This window comes from Maylandia zebra, linkage group LG5 (genome assembly GCF_041146795.1).
Source record: "Maylandia zebra isolate NMK-2024a linkage group LG5, Mzebra_GT3a, whole genome shotgun sequence".
In the NCBI taxonomy this organism is placed as follows: domain Eukaryota; kingdom Metazoa; phylum Chordata; class Actinopteri; order Cichliformes; family Cichlidae; genus Maylandia; species Maylandia zebra.
In genome coordinates this window covers 20,991,934-21,003,541 of record NC_135171.1, presented here as the reverse complement: position 1 = coordinate 21,003,541, position 11,608 = coordinate 20,991,934, and the positions used below count along the sequence as shown (strand labels likewise).

The 11,608-nt window shown below is 40.3% G+C and overlaps 1 protein-coding gene and 1 long non-coding RNA gene across 2 annotated transcripts; both read right to left on the bottom strand.

Moving 5' to 3' along the window:
• Positions 1-423: 423 nt before the first annotated feature.
• On the bottom strand, positions 424-2,157 carry LOC101475116 (uncharacterized). Its single transcript, XR_191037.5, has 4 exons — positions 2,045-2,157; positions 1,919-1,945; positions 1,439-1,461; positions 424-756 (listed from the first exon to the last, which is right to left on the bottom strand). It is a non-coding gene; the product is annotated as an uncharacterized LOC101475116 (long non-coding RNA).
• Positions 2,158-3,620: 1,463 nt separating this feature from the next.
• LOC101475314 (proliferation-associated protein 2G4) lies at positions 3,621-11,565 on the bottom strand. Its single transcript, XM_004544889.3, has 13 exons — positions 11,372-11,565; positions 10,346-10,474; positions 9,917-10,022; positions 9,025-9,094; positions 8,825-8,917; positions 8,404-8,467; positions 8,170-8,248; positions 6,784-6,862; positions 6,555-6,688; positions 6,390-6,484; positions 6,184-6,311; positions 6,034-6,087; positions 3,621-4,961 (listed from the first exon to the last, which is right to left on the bottom strand). The coding sequence occupies exons 1-13, from the start codon at positions 11,550-11,552 to the stop codon at positions 4,899-4,901; spliced, it is 1,275 nt and encodes a 424-aa protein (XP_004544946.1). The 5' UTR covers positions 11,553-11,565; the 3' UTR covers positions 3,621-4,898.
• Between the last annotated feature and the right edge of the window lie 43 nt (positions 11,566-11,608).

The following is an 11,608-nucleotide window of genomic DNA, read 5'->3' as shown; positions in this document are numbered from 1 at the left end:
TTAACCTTTTTGATTTCAGATCGAAAGCAATTTTTCTAAAAGGCACTTGGATAAATCACCTGCAGTTACATTTGCCTCCAATTCTTTTCATCCAGCTAACACATTAACATTTAACACTCCCTGCATGCAGTTAGCCTGCCCGACAGCCCTGATAAAACCTACACATTGTGTAATTCAGTAGTGTCGAACTCCAGGCCTCAAGGGCCAGTGTCCTGGAGGTTTTAGATAACACCCTGGGTCAACACACCTGAATGAAATGATTAGTTCCTTACCAGGCTTCTAGACAACTGCAAGACGTGTTGCCGTAATTTAGCCATTTGAATCAAGGACACATCCAACACCTGTAGTGTAATTTATTTCAAGTACAAGTCAGTCAACCTAGCCTTACTTTATAACATAAAAATCAAGAGGTTTAAACTGGTGGTAATTTAACAGTGTTCATTTATTGTTCAAAACACCACAAACAATTGTACAGAAACAAGATGCATTATGGTCCATGAACAACGCAGCTGTAGTCATGTTCTTCTCCAGCATCTTCACCATCTTCCAGTCAGACCGTCACAGCGGGCGCCGTGAAAAGCGTGGTCATCTGAAATCGGGGGTTTAGGCCTTTAATTTCGTTGATGGAACCGCCGAGCAATCCCCCTTCGTCCGCATGTCAGTCACCTGGAGAGGCTCAGATGTGATCACAGCTGGCAGGCAGGAGGAGGGGCTTACTTTGACCTCTGCCTCATCTTTCTCCTTTTACGCTTCAGCCTGTTGGAAAACAGCAGCTGTCAGTAAAACACTCAATAGCACAAGGACTAAGATAGTAACAAAAATTGTTAAACTATAATTCAGTAATACTAGTTATCGAGATTATGACCAAAACTGGACAGCCCTGTGATGCCCATCAATATCGGACCAATCATGTAAATTTCCCTTCAGCTGTTAAGGACAGGACAGGAGTGTTTTCTATTTAATGATTTTTATCACCACCTAGACCAAGCGAGTTTGTGAGTACATTGACGTGTATTCATTTATTCATTCATTTTGTAAAGCTTTTTAACAGTGTTCCCTCAGTTACAAACCTGTACATCTTTAAATTAAACACTGACACTGTACAAACTTGGCTGAAAACTGAATTTCAGTTATTGGAGTAATGCTGCTCAGGAACTATATAACCCAGGTCATTTTCAGTAGATATAATTTTCCCTGCATCCAATTGAAACGTAGGGGCAAACAATTGTCAACATTTGAACAAGCCCAACCTAACATACTTTACAGTTAAAGCTCAATGATATCCACTAAATGTAAAATAAAACAAAAAAAAACAGACTTCCTTCCTTATAAACCTGACTTTTCCAAAGCCTAAACAATTGTGTTGCCTAGCCTAAATTTAAGCAGCTTGGATTAGGGAGCTGACAAAGACATTTTCTTTGTTTATCATGATGCTTACCTGCGCATACGCTTCTTCCTCCACTGAAAAAAGGGAGAAAAAGCACAGTCATTAAGAGTACATCAAGACCACATTTGCGCCACTACTTGGACAACATGCTTACTGTGATGCAGACAGTTACAGGGCCTCAGAACATGCAGTACATGTTTGTACTAAAAAGCATTTCACAGTGGTGTTTGTCACGCTGCATGCAGATCTGTTTTCAAACACGCATGGCTGCCTGGGCTCAGCCAGCTAGCTACGGTGCCAACATTACAAGATGCCCCAAAGAAAAGCTTCTAGTAGTATTAGCATTTATACTACTATATGTAGCTAATGCCCTGTTATCACTTAAAATTCTATTAATATTTTAAGGAGCTGGGTAGCAGGGTATATTTAATGATATAAACACGAAGAGCTTAAGGAAGGAGCTAGCAGCATTAGCTGGCGCGGGAAGAGGACACAAACAGCTGAAATATCGATATTGGTTTGTTATCTCACCTTGGCTCTCATCGTGTGGAGAGGTTTCTGTGAAAACGAAAACAATTAGTGATCAGTAAGAGTGGATGACCGGTTAAATTAGCAGATTAAATTGGATCCTGTTAGCGGGGAATAAACTCAACATACCTCAAAGCGAGAAGAGCAACGGAAAGAGGATGTGACGAAGAAAACGAGCGGCTTTTAAAAGTGTCGTGACGTCATGTTCAGGCGACAGCTGAAGCGCCTCAGCTCAACGGGAAATGTAGTCCAACTGTTCAAATCGACGTACGAGCGAACCAGGTGATATTTTCCAACCACTTTTCCTGCTTTCTAAAGGCGACGACCTTCCGTTGAGCACAAAATTAACCCTGCAGTCGAGTTGGTTTTATTGATTTTATGTGTTGTTAAGACTCGCATTTTTTAGTGTACATTACTAACACAAAATTACTGAATCAGCTGTTAAAGTCATAAATATTAATCATAGTAATTGATTATTAATTAATAATGCAATATGTGTGTGTGTGTGTGTGTGTGTGTGTGTGTGTGTGTGTGTGTGTGTGTGTGTGTGTGTGTGTGTGTGTTGAAATACACATATTCATACACAATGGTGGACTAACACCAAAAGTGCAGGTCTTTGTTCGTAGACCTTTCTGACACCTTTTTCACAAAATAGCCACAAACCTGCTTTGAAGATCCTGTTTTATTTCAATGTCCCTTTAGAAGTTCACCTGGATCTTTCATTCATTCCAGCTGTTTTACACGTATATTTTGAAAGTGTTTAGAAATTTATCTAATAACCAGTATATGTGTGTTTCTAAATCAAACCAAATTAACTTTAGATTATCATTGAGTTAAATAAAGGTGATTTAAGTGAATTTAAACATAGTTCTTGGTGCTAGACAGGCTGGTCTGAGTATTTAAGAAACTGTTGAACTACTGGGATTTTTCCACACAACCACTTCCAGGCCCTACACAGAATGGTCCAAAAATATCCACAAATATCCAGTGAGCGGCAGTTGCCTGGGGGAACATGTTCTGTTGATGTCAGAGGTCAGACTGCTTCAAGCTGACATGAAGGAAATAGTAACTCAAATAAACACTTGTTACGATCAAGGTCGGCAGAAGAGCAGTTCAAACCATGAAACAGACGGACTACAGCAGCAGAACCACACTTATTCCCACTCCTGTCAGCTAAGAACTGGAAACTGAGGTTACAATTTGCACAGACTCAACAAACATTAGAAACAGCAGATTGAAACAACATCATCAGATCTGATGGTTCTCGAATACTGATGCAATATTTAGGATGCAGGGTCAGTACTTTGCATAAACAACACAAAAGCACAGCTTCGTTCTGCTGTGTATCAGCAGCTCAGGCTGCCTGTGGTGTAATGGCATGGTGGATATTTTCTTGGCACACTTCAGGCTCCTCAGTATCAGCAGAGCATTGTTTAAATACCACTGCCTACCTGAGTATTGTTTTTGACAATGTCCATCTTCTGACACCAGCTTCCAGAAGAATAACACATGATACAAAACTGTCTCAAACAGGATTCTTGAACAGTTTGTGTTGAGTTTCTGCTAATATCAGTATTTGCTTCATAGCTTAAAACAAACATTAAAAGACAAACAAAACGTCTAATTTTTGGACACAATCTGATGATCTTGATACTTTAGACTAGACATAATACAGCAATGCCCTGAAGAAATGATGAAAGACAAGTGTATGAAAATGTTTTTTTATTTCATAGATGTAAAGGTCCATTGCCCACTGACTGAGCTACAAAGCAGGATTTTCCAATTTCCAACATATTCACCTGTTGACAAATGTGACCCAACATTATCCCAGATCTCAAAAATCAAACTCTGACCAGAGATGATCTGCATGGTCCAACTCCTCTGAAGACACCCAGAAGAGTTTACCTAAAACCTGATCAGCTTTAGCTGTCATGCTTCACGAGACAAATGATGTAGTAAAGCAAATCACTGATAGAAAAGTTTTCTTTTTTTTTCCTTTTCCTGTCGTTAAACTGGAACATACAGTTATAGAGTTCTCTCTTTTCATAAAATTCAAGGGGAATGGCAGTAAATGTAGCAGTTTGTTCCCTTAGGTCAAGCTGATTACAACTTTGTTGCCAGTATACTTAAAAATATTTGCTCTTCTGCTAATTCTGTTATTGCTTTTAAAAATCTAGTGTAGGTAAAACTTCGTAGCTTTAGCGAAAAATGTACTCCGGTCATTATTATAGAAGAATAAACCTCCAATACATAAAATCTAAGTAAAAACCAATTTGTAAGCATGTCTGTGTTTCTCAGGTCCTGCAGTCAGATCATTTGTAGATTGTAACAATTAATGAGAGATAAAATTATAATTTAACCCTTTACTGCATGGCGTGGTTAAGAAATGTCTTAATAATCAAGTGGATGAAAAATTAGCACTTAAAGTGAGCTTTAAAGGCGGCCAATCAAACCTCTGGATTTCCACATGAATGTAAAAGTCTGTTAACACATCTCCTGAAATGACTTTGTTGCCAAAGAGAAATGTGGCAAATCCCACACAACATGATACGACGCATTAAACAAATATGATGCAAGTTTCTGTTGGTATAATTCACAAACCTTATGCCAGTTTACTCCCATTAATGCCCACTTGTAAGCCCCAGTCCACTCAAAAATAAAGTTTTCAGCTGCCAACAATACAAGTGTAAAAACGACTAATATACTTATAAATTTAAAAGAAAAATTAACATTCAGCAACAAATTTACTGAAACCATCTGTAAAGATTCTGTAGGATCCTTGGTGCTGTAACCCTTTTCATGAATGCAATAAAGGGTTAATAATTCACATAGGAATGTCAAATATTTATATGATGCCAATGCTCTTATGAATTGATCAGTTTAATTGGCTATACTGAGTTGAGAATGGGCAGCGAGTTCAGGGAAGTTTGTCATGTTTTCTCTTGCATTTCTTTGGAGTCTTGTATGTGTGGAAAGGCAGTTTTCATTCTGCGGCTTCTGTGTCCTCAGTCGGCTGTCCACTTGCGTTTTCTGCTGTCTTTGAGGCCTTAAAGATCAAACGAAATAAGTAAATCAGTAAAAGGAGGCATTGTTGTAGATTTTAGTCCCATCTTACCATATTCCAAAATTTGTTCGGAATGACCCGATTATGAGGGCTTATGATCTAGTTACTGAACTCGTTGCTTTTATGCACCCGCAACACCTTATGAAAGAATCCTATCATTTTAATTTTATGTAAACGATTCAGATCCACAAAAGCTGAACGATATATATCATGACATCGTTATGTTGCCTAACAACCACATACCAATAAGATTACCCCCCATCAATTATGTACCCATAACACCTTTTAAAAGCATTATATCCAGGGGTGCACATAATTAGTCCGCAGGTGTGGATTCGCTGTCAAAATAAAAGACGCAAACCAGATAAGAAGTTGCAACGCACGTTTGCATACATATTAAAGGCACTGTTTTTGTCTGCTAGAGTGGGATCTTCACACCATATTCTGCACCACATCTCTGTGCGTTCATCATTTGTTGGAAGACAGCTCACCTCTTGCAACCACTTTTCCGAGAATACATGCTTCTTTTGCGGTTCGGACTCCTTCTGACATTTCTTTGGAGGTGGAGGAACACTAAAGTAATTGCTTAAAGGAGTTTGCTTCTTTGATATTTTTAAGAGTGCTAAACAAATGTCTGTCCTCCTCCAGAAAATCTTATGTACCCAAACGCGCATTTCAACTTCTTATCTGGGGCGTGTCTTTTATTTTGACAGCGAATGCGCACCTGCGGACCACTTATGTGCACCCTGATTATATCCTTTTCATTTCACAGCCAAAAGCGCCAACAGGCCAAACAGTACCGTAGCATGAGCATACACGAGTCTTCCTTGAGTTCATCTCCGTCCACAAACTACTGCTAAACAATCAGGGCACTTACCACTTTAATTTCACAACAATAACATCTCAGTCAGCAAACACTAAATACAGTCATTTTTGATATTTCCAAACTGTGATGTTTACCATATCAATATCAAATCACACCATCTGAAACATTAACTTATGACGTCAGGTTTAAATGCATTGGCATGTACTACTACTAATAATAAAATATTACCTTCTTTTTCTTTTTCTTCTGTGTTTTGCGGCTTGCAGAGCTCTGTAGTAAAGTCTAGAGAAGAGACAACAGTTTGACATGATGTGAATAAGACGTTTAATGAAATTGACTTATTGTATATATATTTATTATTGTTATTATCATTCTTACCTTTAGCTCTGGATCCTGAACTTCATGCTCTGACTTGTACAGCTCTGGGTCTAAAGGTCCGTTGGTGATTCTGTGAGGCCCATTGGCCATCAGCAGCACCGTGAACTTAAACTGAGCTACAACCTCTCCTGAGAACAAGATACAGGCGTAGGGTTAACAGCTTGTGAATAATTCAAACCTGTCTAGCAGAGAGCCAAGACGCTCACCCTCTTTCTCATGCAGCACACTGAAGGGCTGTAGCAACTCATGTTTGGCACACTCCACCACGCCGAGTCGGGCTTTGGCCTCATCCTCAAAAGCTCTGAATGAAAAATGGCTGTTAGCACCCAACTCGCTGTCAGCTGGCTACAAGTAAAGTGTGGTGTTCCCACCTGAGAGTGAAGGGCATGGCATCGAAACGTCGCTCAACCTCGCTGAAGAACGTACGAGAGGTCTTCATCTTTAAGCCGTACTGTTTACTCGGGTCCCTCTTATAAATCGTAGTCCGCAGACCCGAGTCTCTGGCCTAAAAGCAAATCGCATAGAACACAATACTTCAGTGCTGATTACTGGGAGCAGAATCATAACATCCATTCACAAACAAGAAGAAAAACAACAAACCTTTCCTTCTCCAGTGCTGATTAACACATCCACAGCGTAGACTTCATGTACCTCAAACTCTGCCTTCTCATGGTCTTTTCTGACAATCAACAGAAAGAGCAGGCAGTCAAAACACATTGCGAGCGTCAGTTTTATTCCACAATACAAACAGTCCCACAAAAATCATTCAAGTTACTCAGGAGGATCTCCCTCTAAATATTTTTCATTCCAATGCAGCACAACTACTGCTGTTGACATCGTCACACAGGCAGAAAAGCTGCGTACATGCACACAGTCACATTCTGGGGCAATGCCAATATTCAAAAATAATAACTTGGCCCATACCTACCCTGCACTGGACAGCAACACATTACATGAATATACATTTATGAAACTTTCTTTCTTTTAAATTCATGACTGAAAAAACTGTCACATAACCAGATTTTCTACAGTTGTACAAGAGTTAGCATCACAAAACAGATTTCTTGGGATTGCACTGGAAGGTGGATGAAGTTCAGCAGTGGGATTCTCCAAAACTGATCAAATTCAGTGGTGGGATAGCCTGAGCGAAAATATTTGTTTTCTGTTTTCCTCTGTTTTCTGTCTTTACAGAGAACTTGGATTTATTAAAAAAAGTCACAAGGCCATGCAGTATTTTATTTTTTTTAAATCTTTTCAAATGACGTGGGCATTTGTTATGCACGGCTCAGTGTGCACATCTACCATCTGGTTATCATTTTTCTATCATCCATATTAAGCCTGCTCTTTCCTCTTGCATTCATCCCTAGCAAGCAGGCTCACCCACCCTCATATAAATTCAGAGGAGACAGAGCAGTCTCTTTTGTAGGTGCGTTTGCTCCTTCAGTTGCTTTTAACAGTTTTGTTCATTATTACCTAAGCTGGGAGTTATCAGCAGCCCTGTTTCAGTTTTACTAGTTTATTAACATTATTTTTAGAAGATCAACCTGAATCCGAACCAGCCCACTGAGTGGTCGGTTCTCGGTCTTCCTCCTCTTGTTTGTTTTTGCGTTGGCTCCAGTTCTTCTTATTTGTATTCGATCTTTGTAAGTAATTATTTTTGAATTATTAAAAGTGCCTGCAACTGCAGCAGCTTTGTGGCATCTTGTGTATGTTAGGTTCCTTTGATTTGGGAGACTAACATGCATGTTAGGTTAACTGACGGTTCTAAATTGGTTGTAGGTGTGAACACGTGTGTGAAACTGTGTTTGTGTCTTTGTGATAGCTTCGTCATAGACTGGTGACCTTTTAAGGGTGTGCCCTCCCTCTCACACTGTTACAGCTAAGATAGGCTCCACCCAAACTATAACCCTGAATTGGACGAGTGGAAGAAAACTGAGGGAAATAGGGTGATTTTGTCTTTAGTTCATATTTATTGCAAAGATGTACCTTTGCTGGTCTGTTGGGTTCTGGATGATGGTCTTCTCTCCATCTATGACATGTTGCTTTAACTGATGAGACAGCATACCTTTAAAACAAAGAGATGGGCGGAACCCATAAGCTTAAAACATGAACTGTTTCCATGAAAACATTCCCATACATCTCATTAATCCCACACATCATCATCTTGTTATGTGAAGACAGACAGCACATTAAAATACAAAGGTTTTTATAGGAACCCACCCTCAATAGGTGTGCACTTGAACGACTGTGCGATCTTGTTCCAGGCTTCTGTCACTTGAGTGTTCTGAGGCAGAGAAAATTAATTACTTTCACATCCAAATTACATCTTTGTACGACACAACCGTTAAAATACATGTGAGACTGCAAATAAGTTTACACCTAGTTTGTAGCAGAACTAGTCTATGATGGTATTCGAGCCAGAAAAATGTGGACTAAAGAGTAGCAAAGAAGCACTACTGGAGCGAATTACACATCCATTAATTTTCTTCCACTTATCAAAAATGCATTAAAAGTAAGATCTGTGCCAAATTAATAATTACAAGTCATTTAGATGTTTTGATGACTAAAGCACACCCCTGCAGAGAATATTAGTCCTGATCACAGCTGACGTGGAAAAGCCTCATGAAACACTCAAACATACCTGGTTACCAGGTTTCACGAGGCGTAGCGCTGCTTCTGCGCATAGATGAGCTGCTTTGATCACATCAGCTTTCCGGCCTGTGACGGGGTTCTCCTGCATATAGAAAAACAAAAAAAGACGACTTCAGGACTCACATGAGATGATACAAAACTGTGACCAAGGTGTGATATGTACACGTGTCTGCTTTTTTGTTTTTTCACCTTACTGGCTCCCACGATAAAGCTGTGAGCAACATTGGCGATGAAGCCATCAACATGAACTCCGAGATCGCTACACAAAATCAGAAGAAAAGGAAAAACAAAAGAATTAACTAACTGTAGGATACAGATCATGCCTTTAATTAAGTGCTACCCGGCTGTCAAATGTACTAGTACTGATGCAGGGAGTAATCAGATCAAATCTACTGGGAAGGACAAAAGATCGTTCCACTTTGGAAAATTAGCTTAGTGAGGACTACAATAATAAGAGAAGGTCAGACAAAAATACACAATTTAATCTGCAATAAATGGAAGCTATAACCCAAGGTGAGTTTCTTTTTTGGCAGTAGATCAGCTGGAATATGGTGAAGGACTTATTATGAATTCAAGGCAACAGCATTACTGACTGTATTAAACTTTCCAGACGTGCCCAGCAAAGAGGTTAGCAGAGTGAGACACATTAAAAAAAACAAAAAATATAAAAACCACATCACGACACTTGAAGAAACATCTTTACAACACTGAATATCCACACACAGCACAAAGACGTTACAGAGGACAAAGACATTAGTGGCAACGCAACAACTAAGATGAATCGACTTTCTTTTTCAAAGCCAAATACTGCATTTGAGTAACGTCATATATGGGATTTAGCGGATAAGATGGGCAGTAAAGCTAACATCCGGCATACCACCCGTTCTAAAAACAAACCTTACTTGTCGTTTGCCACACACACAGCACACACAAGAGGCAAGACCATAGAGATGAAGGACACAATCAACAGCAAAGAGAAAGCGGAGCTATCACACAGAAAGTAGGGAGGACAATACATTGGGAGACTAGAGACACACGGGGGAAAGGAGGGGGTAACATTATTACAGTGCATGGTGCCTACATTTTGACCAGATCCCCATCTTTAAGTGTGTAGTCAGGGTCACTCTTCAGGGGAGAGAAGTGGCAAACACAGTTATTGACTGAGACGCTGGTAGGAAACGCAATGCCTAGAAGAGGGAGAAGAGAACCACCAAGTCTTCATTTGGAAATTATCCACAAATGTAATCAAGAAAGCCATACAAGAATGGAGTATGGAGGAGTATATCACTTAGAAGATCTACTCTGTCACCATGCTAGTTTTTAAAGCCCCTTCTGCTATTAGAGTTACTCGATGCTGTGCGAAATGACACAGAAAACACTGCCAACAGTTTGTTCTACTGGATCTAATTTCCTTGATGTGTCCACCTCGGGAAAACAAAACAAAACAAAAAAAACACAAAAAAACCCACAAAAAACACAAAAACCCATAACGGGCAGATGCGGGCCTCACCTTTCTTCATTTCTTTTTCCTTCTTGAAGACCTTCCCGGTCTCCACCATTATATAGGCATCACCTTTTTCACAGAGACTGAGCACTGACACCCCGGGTTTGGCTGCTTCCATGACCAGACGGAGAGCCTCTGGATGAGACAGGAGGGAAGTCAGGCAGATTGATGCATTAGCTCACTATAAGTTTTTTTTTCTGATTATGTTAGCATGCTAGACCTATGACAGCTGAGATAAGCTCCAGACCACCACTGTAACACAAACACAGAGTGTAAATATAAACTGTGGTGGCCAGGATATGCATTTAATGTACTATGAGGTAGTGCCACAGCAAATATGTCCCATCTCCCGACTGCACTATCCATCCAAATAGATTAAATGGATAGATTTAAGTTTGTTTTTCATTACAGCATTAATCTGACCAAGTACCTCGACCTAATTACTGCTTAAATTGTTAAATACAACCATACATCTTGTGCGATGTTTGAGATCTATAGAATGCAGGTGTTTCCTGTGTTTTCATCATATAATGGAGCAGTGATCATGAAACCACAATGTGCTGGTCGTTAAATGCACAAAGAAGCCTTATGTGAATGATTTTAGAGCAAATTTCATGCTGTCGACTGACCATGAATGTAATCTGTCACCATAAACGTAGTTTAAAAGAGCTTCAGCTCGTGACCGTTTACGTGACATTTACAGCCGAACACCGGTCACCATTCTGAGCTAGCTGGTTTGTTAGCATCCCACACTAGTTAGTGACACAGACAGCTGCCTGTAAGAAACCCTATCGCTGCTGTTGGGTAACAATAGCAGAAAGCCGAGCAGTCGTTCAGTTATTCAGTTAGAAGCAGCTTTCAACCGACCCGGCTGCACCTGGTAGCTAGCTAGATGTGATAGCATATGTGTGCTTCGAATCTAAACCACATGGTTGCTGCTATAGGGAACCAATGTTAGCTGCTGTACGACAGGCCGAAAAGAGCAGGTCGTCACATCCAGTCACCGACAGTTACTCGCTGACATTAACTTACGGTTAGCGATGTCACCGCCCATCTTGTACTTGGTGACGACCAGATCCTCGGCTATAGTCTGTTCTTGCTCGTCGTCGGACATCTTGGCAGTGTAGTATGAAGTCGCTAGTCGGCTATGGACAGCGACAGTTCCCCTCGGCTCAGCTCTGACCGAAGCTGCTACCGCAAGCCCCTCCCACATCACCCTGACGTAAAGCGACCCCAGCCCGCCAATAAAGTCGCGCTACCAACTGTTTA